This window comes from Dryobates pubescens, chromosome 7, assembly GCF_014839835.1.
Source record: "Dryobates pubescens isolate bDryPub1 chromosome 7, bDryPub1.pri, whole genome shotgun sequence".
In the NCBI taxonomy this organism is placed as follows: domain Eukaryota; kingdom Metazoa; phylum Chordata; class Aves; order Piciformes; family Picidae; genus Dryobates; species Dryobates pubescens.
Window position 1 is genome coordinate 15,501,310 of NC_071618.1, and position 14,153 is coordinate 15,515,462.

Here is a 14,153-nt window from a genome sequence, read left to right on the forward strand (position 1 = left end):
GGGAGATTTTATGCAGTATGCTGATCTGGTAACCAGTGATTTTTGTGATCCATATAATGCTTTTTAATTACATAATTTCATTATTTCTTTAAATATTTGAAGTGTTTTAAAATGTCCATCAACTGTATGTGTTTTTTAATTTCTGATAGTTTGAGTTCAATCATTGGACTCTTACAGTAACAGATCCTTTTATGAATAGGATATTGGAAGTGTACAGTAAGGCTTTTGTAAGAGTTCATTTAAAGATTCATAACATGTTTAAAGTTCTTGCTTTCGTGTCCCATAGTTGGGTATTCCTGGCTTCCTCTAATAAAAGATGGAAGAGTTGTGACCAATGAGCAACACATCCAAGTGTCAGCTAATCTTCCATCAGGCTATCTTAGTTATCAGGAAGTGGCTGTTGGAAAGGTATGTTAAATAAAATTGTTCTAATCTTTCAAAAAAACACACACAGAGGTTTGGTTGTATTTCCCCAGTGTGATTAAGATTTAAGTAATTTTCTACTGAATATTTTCTTTCTTCTATAGTTGGAGTGCTCTGTAAAAGTTCGACCATCTGACTTAGAGGAATCAAACAAAATGAAGTAGAAATGGGAGACAAAACTTATTTCTGTCTTTTACAATGACTTGGATCAACCTGCCCTAATATACTTTGGGGGGGTTTGTTTGTTTTTGTTAAAATTAAGTTCTTATTTCTGTTATTATTTAGCTGATGTACTTAGGGGATATTTAATATAAAGATTATCTTTTTTTTCTTTTCTTTTTTGATGGCAATAATTAACTGGAAGTTGCAGTAACTTATTAAACTATTTTGAGTTTTATGAAAATATGCAAATAATCTGAAGTCCTTCACTAATTTTTTTTTTTAGCATTTCATGCTGTCTCCTTTCTGTAAGTCCTTTATTCCTGAAGGTCTTATTCTCACATCTTGACTTCTGTGATCTTTATACTTCACTAGTAATATCTTATTTTTCCAAACAGAAAGCTTGCAAGATTGTAGTAATAAAAATTATATTGAGGAGGATACAAAATGTAAAATGTGATAGGAGATTTGACTGAGAGAATGAAATGCAGAGGCAAAATTGATTCATTTGGGAGGAAGAGGCCTAAAATCAACAGCAAGACGTGCTGCTCTCCTCCTATTCTACCACCTTCTATTTTTTAAACTCTGCTGTAAGCTTTCCAACCATTGTTTCCTTCACATCTTCCATCTATTCACATTGTAGGTCTATTCTCTATGCCTCTCCTGTTTGTCTCTGCTCATTGCCCATGGGTAGAAGGTTAAGACCAATGTGACTAGATGTAGATCCAGCAGTAAAATATCTCCCTAACTGGTCATCAGGGCAGGCAGCTGAACATTCTCATTCTTAGTTCTTTGGAAATGGGATGGGAAGGAAGCACTGGCTGTTACCTGTAAGTGACCTATATTAAGATTTAAACTGTCAGTTTCTGTGGAAATTGTGTTATTTTTATCAGGAAACTACTAGATATTTTTCTCTAGTCAGATGTTTTTTTGCAGAGTTGCAGGGAGAACATGAAATCTGTGTCTTAACAGAAAAGCAATTTTGTTAGCCAGTGAGGATACTACAGTGGGACTTCAAAAAAATCCAGCAACAATTTAAGATTCATAGATGCTTTTGGTAATATTGCCTGTATAATTTCCTTTTTTTATGACTTTATTCATTGCACACATTTCCACAACCTATTTTGTTTTGTTTTAAAGTATTGTTTGTGGTACTATATACACGGCTTGTTTTGCTGTACTATACTGCAACATTATTTTACTTTTCCTCTACATATGTGCATGCAGCATTCTGGTCCTGAAATTAAATGGGTAGATGGAGGCAAACAGCTGTTAAAAATATCCACTCATCTGGTGTCAACTGTGTATACACAGGTGAGGTATAATGCAAATTAAATCAGAGAAAGTATTTGGAGTGATGTAAGTTTGTTTTATGTACATAAAATATTTGGGAATTTTCTTAAACTTAATATGCTGATCTCTTTTCTGTCTCTTGGACATTCTGCATGGTATATGTCTTTCACATAAACTGTGGAAAAACAGCAGGTCTTAAATGGAAGCTATTAAATGTGAGCCTTTTGTCTAACATTGCCATCCACTGAAGTCTGAATTTTCATGTCATTTGAGAGGTCATCACTGTGTGAAACCTATTCACTTGTGTGTCTACAAAGCAATGAGTCCTGTTATAGCTGTTTGTAAAATACATGTTATGACTGATTGGGATAAATAACATTAAGTACTCTGCTACATTTAAATTGAGATAAATATAGGTGGTGTTTTTATAATGGGTATTCAAAAATCACTGTGAGTTTATGTGGATTAAAAAAAATCAGTAGTGCACATTGGCTAAATTAGTTTTTGGAGTAGAGCACTTCAGTTATTTTTGAAGTTGGAATCTGTGGACATGCATGGTCTTCTATACATAAATATTTTTGATGTGTTCTGGTTTGGATTATGGATAGTAGTGTTATATATTGTTTAATTTGTTCTTTTTGTCTTTGACAGGACCAGCACTTGCATAATTTTTTTCAGTATTGCCAGAAAACAGAGTCCGGAGCTCGTGCACTGGGAACTGATCTTGTGAAATACCTTAAGGTATAAAATGGCAGAGAATAAGACATTATATTTTTTATTTATACTTTTGCAGAACCTTCAGATATTTTCTGGATCTCACTAAATTGAATGTAGATTATTAAGAAAAACACAACAAAATAACCAAAAAATCTCCAACAAAAGCCAAAACAAAACACCAACACAGAAGGATGCTTCCTGCCCTAGACAAATTTGCAACTGCAATATAAGGAAACCACAAGCAAATAATGAGACAGTGTTGATGAGCCTTATGAGTGATAGTTTCAAGGCACTAATGGCTTCATCAAAATAATCACGTTGAAATACACATAGGAATGGTAAGGAACGATGACTCGATCTAGCATTTTGCTTAGGAAGTCATTATTGTCTTGTCAACAATTCTCTTTCAGGGATAGATCAATACAGTGTATGGTTTCCTCAGCAATTTGGTCTTAACTAAGTAGGCCAGATTTTTAACATGAAGCCCAAAATTTGATCACCTTGAAAGTCTATGTAAGTTATCACAAGTGACTCCTGATTTTCTTAGGCACAGCAGATTTTTGTAGTATTTAATTACAATGATAATTAATAAAACTGGACTCTCTACTCCAGACATTAAACTTCACTACTGAATGTGGCACACTTCTGAACTGGATTTGCTTTGTGACCTTGGTTACGTCAAAACCATGGGTCTGAGTCATAGTCCTAGTCCTAAAACTACTGTCATTTACTTGGGTACTAAACAGGACACAGTACATTAAGAGCAGGGAGATAAATAAGTCTTTTTGGAAATAATTTTTTAATTCTTACCAATTTTTACAGACAGATTTGTTTCTCAGCCTTCTGTTTATTCTTACCATTAAGAAGTTTTATGATCCCACAACATGCTGGCAAAACATACAGTGCCTTAGAAGGGATTCTGGCCGTGGTAGGTTCACACCAAAAGAGTAAGGCAGTGGTCAAATAATCTTGTAGCTGAACTTTTTCGTCTTCCATAGTTACTTAGAATGAGTTACTACAGATGCTTTCCACTTGGGCTTCTGCTACTGACATTTTTTTGGCAATGTCATCTGCCTGTGTTTCTCACTTAAAGTAATTCTGTTTCAAGTTCCTTGATCTGGAGCCATCCTTCTTTGCCACTGCTTTCTGCAGCTGTGGTTGTACCAAACAGTCTCCAGTAAATGGCACTGGTACTCAGCCTTGTAGTCAAAATGACAGCTGGCTGCAATCAAAGACTTGATTCTCTTCTTGATAGTCACAAAACTCTTGTTAGTCTAGTGGAATAAAGTCAGATATTAAAACATCGTTTTAAGGAAAGCTTAAAAGAAGACTTCCTCAGATCAGTCCCAACTCATGAAATTTCCTTCAGCTGTATGTTATCACATGTACATTTAAGTAGCTTATTCCTTTGCTTAAAAGCTTTATATAATTCCATCAAAATCTGTAGGTTTGGTGACAAGACCATGTCTGAGACAGAATAATGCAACTGCTGAGCCTCTTCATGATTCTTGCTTGTTGTTAAACACCAGAATACTGACAGCATGAGCATGTTCCACACCACTAGGTTAACGCATCATATTGACTTTATTCCCTCGATTTGAGGTAAAAGAAAACATGCTATCTGCTGTGTCAGCTACAAGTTATAGCTATTCTCAACTCCACTGTGCCAGACTCTTGTCTAGCTAGGCCTAACAGGGACCCAAAATACTTCTACTGTGTATCGAGAGCACACCTTCTGTGCAGCGGCCTGTACCTACCTGTGCCAGACTAGTACTAAAAACTCTTTGAGGATCAGCATTTCAGTTCACTGCTAACAGTTTCCTGCCGGTGGTGTCTACGCTAGAATGACAATGACACATTTTAATACTTTGGATTTACTTGTCTACACAAAGTCAGTGTACTACTGGCAGAGTAGCTTGGGTTGCTGAACCTGGCAAGTGTTTTCCATTCTGTCTTTTTTTCTGCTCTTGCCCACCCTGACAGGATTTTGTGTAAGCAACACCTAACACTTCTAATTGAAGGTTTTCTGAGACTCACATCATTTAAGGTGTTTATATGTTTCCCCTCATGTTTCATGAGCCCAAACATCAATCCAAACATTAGAAACTCGTAAGTTTGAGGTATCTGTTTGTCGTTACCTCCTGAGACCTGAGAAAATCAAAGGGCATGGCTACTACTGGCAGTCTAAGTGTAATTGAGTACCCAAAGATGCAGGACTTAGGTTAAAAGTCTACTTCAGAGTTCTGCTTAAAAAAGCAACTTTTATCAAAAAATGCCTGCAACTTGGACAGAACTATAAACTGAATTCCCATTTGCATGTTTACCCAGTGCTCTGATACTCAAGGCTCACAGAAAAGATGCTGTTGCATATGGCTGCTGTTTCCAAAATGAGAACCTGCAAACAGATCATGTAGGAAGAGACTCTTTTGAGTCCTGACTAATGTGAATGTACATGCAGGCAAACATTTAAAGACAAGACAGATGGTTAACACTGAATGTAAATGTCTGAAATGTGTTGTCTGTAGGCATGTTCAGCGCATACACTGTTTTTTTGGGGTGGGGATTAAACTCCCTTGAACTCCAGGGAATTTTGTGGCATAAAGTAATATAGGATGAAATGCCATATGCTGCCATTTATGGTCAGGATTGGCTATGTCTAATATTTTTCACATGTGATGGAATGCAAAGGCATGTCATGAAAGAGTAGAGTGGTTAGTAGTTAGTTTACTGTCTCCAGTTTCCAGCATTAGTTATTTAGGGATTTTAGTTCACTGTAATGTTTCTTAACATTAGTTTATTGTTTTGTGGTAGCTAGTATAACTGGTATTGCACTTATCACAGGTAAGTAAGGTGTATATTTTTGTGGAACTACTTACAAAATCCTTTTAGTGAAACCTGATTTTTATCCCTGATTTACCTTAAGCAGGCAATATTTACCAAATGTTGAAAACGATTCTGGATTGCTTTCTGTGCAGTATTTCACAGTATCACAGTATAACCAAGGTTGGAAGAGACCCCAAGGATCATGAAGTCCAACCTGAATTTCAGATAGTTAAGCAGTGTGCATTTTTTGGAAAAAGACTTGCAGTAAATGTTTCAGAACCTTTTATTTAAATGCCACTGTGTCAAGGAAGTGACACTTACTGCTTTCTTTCAGAGCCTTCATGCTGTGGAAGGCCATGTGATGATAGCTTTCCTGCCAACTGTTCTGAACCAGTTGTTCAGAGTTCTAACTAGGGCAACTCAGGAGGAAGTTGCAGTCAATGTGACAAGGTAAATAATTTTATGTTCTTCTTAGAGTTTAGGGGAGGACTGGGTTATCTGTAATTGAGTAGCATTTTTGCTGTTGCAGCCATAGCTTTCTTTACAGGCTTACTTGGTGTCTGACTTCTCTTTAGGGTTATTATCCATATTGTTGCTCAGTGTCATGAAGAAGGCTTGGATACCTACCTGAGATCCTATGTGAAGGTAGGTAAAAGTAAACTAAATGTTCCCTTTTAAAAATTTTCCTTAAAAGAGTATATTTAAATTTAGTTGCATCTGTTTAATTTAAATTGCCTCATGTTGTGTCATAGTTCCATATTCTATTCTGGTTTTCTTCCCCAAGTATGCTTACAAAGCTGAACCCTATGTTGCTTCTGAATATAAGACTGTACATGAAGAACTCACAAAATCCATGACAACAATTTTAAAGCCATCTGCTGACTTTCTTACAAGCAACAAGCTACTCAAGGTATATATTGAACTACCCTTTTTACTGTATGTTTTTGCCTGGTTGTAACTGAAGAATAGGAATGAATTGCATTGAAATAGCTGTTGAATGCGTATGGCAGTTTTACAGAATGTTTTCTTTTCTTTGCAGTATTCTTGGTTTTTCTTTGAAGTTCTGATAAAATCAATGGCTCAGCATTTGATAGAAAACTCTAAAGTGAAGGTATGTCAGCTTTATAATAACTGAAGAAAATTTGAGTAGTGTTCTTTCTCCAATCACACATTTTCATTCCATATTTGAAGTTTTGTGTATACACGGTTACGATTTATAAAACTTCGTGTAAGAAAGTGAAGGAAAGAACAAAGCAGCAGAAGTCAGTTGAAATACTAGATAGAAAAAAATACAGAGCTAGATTCAACATTACTACAAAAGGATAGAAATCCATTAAAACCCATACAATAGATCTATCTCTGTATATCATCAGATAACTTAGTGAGATTTCTTATGGTGCAGTCAAGCTTGAAGCAATAGATAACATTGTGGACTTTGATGTAAGTACTACCCCCAAAAATGTGAGCTTTTCCTGACCTGTACAGTAGCCATGAAGTAAAATTACTGTGAGAACAGTGAATCATGCAGTTTACAATCCTCCTGAATATGAAAGGAAGTGTCAAGATTATTTAATTCTGTGCAAGAGGAGCAAGAAGGACAGCCTCCACTCCTTGGTTAACAAGGAGGGGAACATAGTAACAAAAGACAAGGAAAAGGCAGAAGTACTTAACACCTTCTTTGCCTCAATTTTTAATAGCAGGATAGCTTGTCTTCCAGACAACTGGCCTCCTGAGCTGGCAGATGGAGCCAGGGAGCAGTATAGTTCCCCTGTGATCTAGGAGGAAGCAGTTAGAGACCTCCTTAGCTATTTGGATCCCGTAAGTCCATGGGACCAGATGGGATCCATCCTAGGGTGCTGAGAGAGCTGGCAGATGAGCTGGCCAAGCCACTCTCCATCATTTTTCATCAGTCCTGGCTCACCAGAGAGGTCCCAGATGCCTGTAAGCTAGCCAATGTGATGCCCATCCATAAGAAGGGCCGGCTGGATGAGCCAGGGAATTACAGGCCTGGCAGCTTGACCTCAGTGCCAGGCAAGATTATGGAACAGGTCATCGGGAGGAGACTTGATGGGATGCTTGGTGCCATGGGTTAGTTGTTTAGGTGGGTTGGATTGGTTAAGGGGTTGGACGCGATGATCTTGAAGGTCTCCTCCAACCTGGTATATTATATTGTATTGTATTATATTATATTATCTTGAGTGCAATCACACAGCACTTACAGGATGGCCAAGGGATCAGCCCCAGCCAGCATGGATTTAGGAAGAGCAGGTCCTGCCTGACCAACCTGATCTCCTTCTATGAGCAGGTGACTGCCTGGTGGATGTGGGGAAGGCTGTGGATGTAGTCTATCTGGACTTCAGCAAGGCCTTTGACACTGTCCCCTACAGCAAACTCCTGACCAAGCTGTCAGCTTGTGGCTTGGACAGTAGCAGTCTGTGCTGGGTTAGGAACTGGCTGGAGGGCTGTGCCCAGAGAGTGGTGGTGAATGGTGCCACATCCAGCTGGCAGCCAGTTACTAGTGGTGTCCCCCAGGGATCAGTGCTGGGCCCCATTCTGTTCGATATCTTTATTGATCATCTGGATGAGGGGATTGAGTCCATCATCAGTAAATTTGCAGACTTCACCAAGCTGGGGGCAGGTGTTGATCAGTTAGAGGGTGAGAGAGCTCTGCAGAGGGACCTTGACAGGCTGGACAGATGGGCAGAGTCCAAAATGATGGCATTTAGCAAGTCCACGGGCTGGGTGCTGCAATTTGGCCACAAAAAACCCATGCAATGCTGGGGTCAGAGTGGATGGAGAGCAGCCAGGCAGAAAGGGACCTGGGGGTAGTGGTTGACAACTGGTGGAACATGAGCCAGCAGTGTGCCCAGGTGGCCAAGAAGCCCAATGGCATCCTGGCCTGTATCAGGAATAGTGTGGCCAGCAGGAGCAGGGAGGTCATTGTGCCCCTGCACTCAGCACTGGTTAGGCCACACCTTGAGTCCTGTGTCTAGTTCTGGGCCCCTCAATTTAAGAAGGACATTGAGATGCTGAAATGTGTCCAGAGAAAGGCAACGAGACTGGTGATAGGTCTCAAGTACAAGCCCTATGAGGAGGAGGGAGCTGGGGTTGTTTAGTCTGGAGAAGAGAAGGCTCAGGGGAGACCTTATTGCTCTCTACAACTACCTTAAGGGAGGTTGTAGCCAGGAGGGGGTTGGCCTCTTCTCCCAGGCAACCAGCACCAGAACAAGAGGACACAGTCTCAAGCTGCACCAGGGGAAGTTTAGGCTAGAGGTGAGAAGAGAGTTCTTCACAGAGTGTTTTGCCATTGGAATGGGCTACCCAAGGAGGTGGTGGAGTCACCATCACTGGAGGTGTTCAAAAAAGAATTGGACATGGCACTTGAAGCCATGGTTTAATCAGTCATGAGATGTTAGGTATTAGGTAATGTGTTGGACTTAATGATCTCTGAGGTCTTTTCCAACCGTGTTGATTCTGTGATTTGTTGTTCCTTGGGGAAGGGGTTTGTGCTATTGTTCACTCTGTGAATGCAGTATTTCTTAATTCATCCCACTATTAAATTAGTTGTATTAATTTTAATTAATTGTAGTAATTGAATAAACTGAAATAAAGGTATAATCTTATAAATCAGAAAACACTGTTTCTTATTTTTAATGTGCAATTTTGTAGAGAATTTTGGAACCTAATTAGAATTTTATAATTTAAAAATTAAAAAGAAAAAGGAAGAATGTTTGTTAGTTTCATTACTTACCTGACAGTACTGAAAGTACTTTCTATTTTAGGGTATTCATCTCTGTAAGAAGGATACAGTTTCTATAATTACAAAATGTGATGCATCTAGACAAGGCTTTCAAAATGCAGGTGTAAAACTTGTATCATTTGAGGAAGATTTCTATTTGATTTGGTAGATGATACTCTTGAAAAACAACTACATGATGGTTGTATCATAGAATCAATAAGGTTGGAAAAGACCTCAAAGATCATCAAGTTCAACCTGTCACCCAGGACCTCATGACTACTAGACCGTGGCACCAAGTGCTATATCCCATCCCCTCCTGAACACGTCCAGGGACAGTGTCTCCACCACCTCCCTGGGCAGCCCATTCCAATGCCTAGCAGCTCTCTCTGTGAAGAACTTTCTCCTCACCTCGAGTCTAACTTCCCCTGGCACAGCTTGAGACTTCCGTGGCTAAACAAAATTTATGTAATTTTTCCTGATTTCAAGACACCTACGCAAGTCCTTACAAGTTTGGAAATGGCATATTGGCTTAAAAATAGACTTCAAAGAAACCACTAACTTACTGCCATGCAAACCCACTTCCTTAATTTAATTTTAACTTCCTTACAGTAAGGATTGCACTCCTAAATTGAGATCAGATGGTGGATTAAATAACTGCAGTAGAATGTAATTTTTTTCAAGCAGGAAGCTGTGCTAACAAGCCAAAAGCAAATACAATATGCTTTTCAGAATAACTGCTAATATATGTGGTTTTGGTATCTTCCTCCATCTAATCTTCATCTCTTGTCTAGTATGCTATACAGCCATCAATGAGCATTCACATTGCTACTAGTTTTTTGATATTTTTCTTGTTCTTAATTATTACTGATTTTTCTTTTCTCTGTAAGTACTACATTGACTTGTTTCCTCAAAGCTAATGAGTCTGTACTGACTCATGTAATTCTACTAATAAATTCTATTTAGAGAGCACCAGCATACATGACTAAGGAACAAATTAAATTTTACAAGGCTTTTGTTTTGGGGAAAACAGAGTTGGTAAAGAAAGTGTGTCAGTTATAGATGCCTCAGACTAACTTGATTAGCTAGTGCTATGGAAATACAGTGTGTATTGGGGTAGGCATAACCATTACAGTTGCTCAGAAAGATCTCTGTCTTTAAGTTATATAAGTAACTATGAGAAGACACTGGCTTTTAATTTTTTTAATTAGCATTATTTTTATTTTTTGTAGTAACAGCTAGTAGCAGAGACTTAATGGCCTCAGGTTTGCTGTACTTGGAAGACTGCAAAGTTAATGTTCTGATTATGCTATAAATTAAATGTTGTACAAACTGTGGTGTTCTGAGATGGATTTCTAAGGGTTTGTTATAAGTAAGCATAGTATCACACACAGTATCACAATATCACCAGGGCTGGAAGAGACCTCAAAGATCATCAAGTCCAACCTGTCACCACAGACCTCATGACTAGACCATGGCACCAAGTGCCATGTCCAATTCCCTCTTAAACACATCCAGGGACAGTGACTCCACCACCTCCCTGAGCAGCCCATTTCAATGGCAAACAACTCTCTCAGTGAAGAACTTTCTCCTCACCTCAAGCCTAAACTTCCCCTGGTACAGCTTGAGACTGTGTCCTCTTGTTCTGGTGCTGGTTGCCTGGGAGAAGAGACCAACTCCCTCCTGGCTACAACCACCCTTCAGGTAGTTGTAGACAGCAATAAGGTCTCCCCTGAGCCTCCTCTTCTCCAGGCTAAACAATCCTAGCTCACTCAGCCTCTCCTCGTAGAGCTTGTGCTCAAGGCCTCACACCAGCCTTGTTGCCCTTCTCTGGACATGTTCAAGTGTGTGGTTCTACCTGAAGTGGAAAAAACAAACAACAAACCAACCAACCAACCAGCCCCACTTGTAAAATCCTAACTTGATTCTGGAAAATACCTGTCCCACTCAATAGTGTTCTGCATGCTAAATTTACTTCTTGTATGGGAACACCATTCATTTTTGGTTAATATTTTGTTTGGTTTTAATAGTATCTTCAAAAGCTACCCTCAAACATTAACTCTTCAACTGTGCAAAGAAAACATTCTTCTAGGAGTCTAGATTTGAGTTCTTTGCTGTGTATCACCTTGAAATGCTGTTTGTTTTTATTCTTTGCCTTCAGGAACTTGAAGTAATTAAGGATCATAGCTTATAAACGACTGCAGTGAGACCTTTTTGTTGTCTCCACATTTCATGTTGAAAGGCATTTATTTTTTTAGATACTAATCTCATTGTGATCTTCCCTGTGATGTGAAGGAAAAAGGAGCAGAATTCACCTCTTATTTACATGTATCCTCATTCCTGAACATCACTTCTTGATTTACAAGCCCCATAAATACAAAATAATTTTGCTAGCCTTTTCCTGGCTTTCTGGCCAAAGTAATAAATGGAATATGTATTCTGATACTTCCTACTTATGTGATCTGATAAAATATGTATTTCTGGGTACAGCAAAATTATTTCTATAGCAAGATTTTAAAATTATTTTTAAAAACACATTTAGTTGCTGTCCAACAAAGATTTGAGTTACAAGAATATTGTAGGACACTGACTGGCATAGTCACAAACACAACTTTTAATTTTTAATTAATGTTGTTGAGGAGCACCATATATTGAAAGCCTAATTTAAGGTGCAAGGTTGACAGCTCAGAGAGATTTTCTCCTATCACAGGTGCTTCCTAATCTGTCTCCTTTGTGTAACGCTGGGGCTATTTCATCTGGATCTTCTGGCTCTTGGTCTTGGGGAGAGCTATATGTTAAAGGAATGTGGTGTACTCCTGGGCTGAGACAGCTGTAGATGTTAAAATGTTAATATGGTGGAAATAAGCATGCTCTGGTGTCTCTTATGCTGTCAGCCAAGCCTTTGTTGCTCACAAGTTCACGCTGCTGCATAGCCAAGTGTTTCCAAAACACAAACTGGGCAGGATTCTCTTTACACAGTTTTGCTTTGCAAAGAAAAAATAAAGCTGCTGTGGGCTTCTAGTAATGAAACTTCTGTCCTTGAAAATAGGAGCAGAAGCAGCATGGCTGATGGCCAGCATCTACAGGAATGTCCTCCCTTGTGCTTGTACCCAGGCACAATGCGTTGTGGTTTTGGCACAGGTCCTGAGCTTGCAACAAGTATGAGGAGTAGTATGAGTAAGAAGGAGCTCAGATCTTGATCTGTGGTTTGGTAGACCTCTAGAGCTGGAATACCATCTCTGGGTGTAGAAATGTCTTTGTGTCTTTGCATTCCTGAAAAGCCCCTTTGGAGAGGTGAGTGCACACATGGCACTTCAGGACATGGTTTAGTGGGTGTGGTGATCTTGGGTTGATGATTGGACTCGGTGATCTTGGAGGTCTTTTCCAACCTTAATGATTTTATTATTTATACAGAGGTCTTTTTCAACTTTTTTCTTTTTTAATGTAGAGCTAGAGACTTTGAACTACAGTTCAAATACAAAGGGAATTGTGTCATCATCCATTTGTGCAGGGACTTACCTGCCTAGGAACGCTGCATTCAGTATAGTTAAAACTATTTCAATAAAGTATTCAGAGCACTTGGATGTTTTGATTTCAATTACAGTATGAAAAGATACAATGACAGCACATTTGACAGTTTTTTGTCAATGTCAGCTTCTTCAGCTTAATGCTACCTGTCATTAAGTCCCTTCCAACAAAAGACAGAATCTTTGTTAAAGGTAGTAAAACATGGAGAACTGAAAGAGGCTCTGCAGTGCCAAAATTCTGAAGAGAATGTGCTGACTGATATTGATCAGAATGTACAAAATTAGCTTAAAATAATACAGATGTTGAGTGGAAAGGAGGAATTTGATAACATAGAGGAAAGAGAGGAAATCTTTTAATTTTAAGAAAATTGGCAAATTACCTAAAGGCAAGTGAAAGCAGTTTGTGGAAACTTAAAATGGAGAGTAAGATTCAGAAGCTTGAAAGGTCTAAGATTCGAAATCACTGATGAACAAGAGAAAGAAGCATGGATGAGAAAGGCAAGGATGGTTACTAAAAAGAGTTGTGGAACAGCAAAAACTGGGTGTTCTGAAAGACAGAAAAGAGAATCGGGTAATGCAGCTCTTATATGTGAACCTGCTTTGGAAAGGAAGATAGGTAAAATTAAAGGATTCCCTTTAATTCTCAGCTCCTGTCATCAAGTTTATTGTATAGAAAAATATGAATGTGTTATACTTACAAACCTTTATACATGTGCTTTTGCCATCAAAGGCTGCTTTGCTTGAATTTTACAACAGGTGTTAGTGCATGCTGTAGTATTTTCTTTTAACCAAACGCTCTTTTTCCAGGAAGTTCAGGAAAACCTTGCATTTAAAGAAAATGCTGCTGTAAATTACTTTGTCTCCACTGTCACTGTCAAGTTATTAACATCTCACCTAAAATAAATTTTCTGTTGTATTGTAATGTTACAAGCCATATTAAATATCCTATATTATTTTGTTTCTAGCTGTTGAGAAACCAGAGGTTTTCTGCTTCCTTTCATCATGCAGTTGAAACAGTGGTTAATATGCTCATGCCACACATCACTCAGAAGTACAGAGACAATCCAGAGGCTTCAAAAAATGCAAACCATAGCCTTGCTGCCTTTATAAAAGTAGGTACACAAACAACTTGGGCTCTGTGGTTACTGTTTTGAATAATGCTGCTTCTTCCTGGATTTTAAAGAATGTTAAAGCCAACTCATAAAAAACTGAATAAACATAATGCTTTTAGAATATAATTCTATATACAGGATAAAATGCATTGAAGTTATAGTTTGCATCTTCTGTAATCAAGAAGACAGCTGTTCAAAAGTTTGTTGCTTTATTTTTTAATGAATTTATGCTTTATCCAAAATTTATTTTTCTTTCTTTCTTTAAAAATATTGTTATTGTAATTCTGCAAAAGCTTTATACATTGAGTAGTTTTACTTGCATGCATGATTTTATGTAGACAGACTTACGGGGTTTTTTCCTTT

General features: G+C 38.3%; 1 protein-coding gene across 5 annotated transcripts in view; it reads left to right on the forward strand.

Moving 5' to 3' along the window:
* Window positions 1-14,153, forward strand: part of DOCK9 (dedicator of cytokinesis 9) — a 134,780-nt gene that overhangs the window by 67,618 nt on the left and 53,009 nt on the right. For all 5 annotated transcript variants that reach the window (XM_054162926.1, XM_054162928.1, XM_054162924.1 and 2 more), the window contains exons 21-28: window positions 287-408; window positions 1,810-1,896; window positions 2,527-2,616; window positions 5,750-5,865; window positions 5,991-6,060; window positions 6,200-6,325; window positions 6,455-6,526; window positions 13,644-13,790. In XM_054162926.1, the coding sequence (XP_054018901.1) occupies window positions 287-408; window positions 1,810-1,896; window positions 2,527-2,616; window positions 5,750-5,865; window positions 5,991-6,060; window positions 6,200-6,325; window positions 6,455-6,526; window positions 13,644-13,790 (830 nt within the window). The remainder of the gene's footprint in view (window positions 1-286; window positions 409-1,809; window positions 1,897-2,526; window positions 2,617-5,749; window positions 5,866-5,990; window positions 6,061-6,199; window positions 6,326-6,454; window positions 6,527-13,643; window positions 13,791-14,153) is intronic.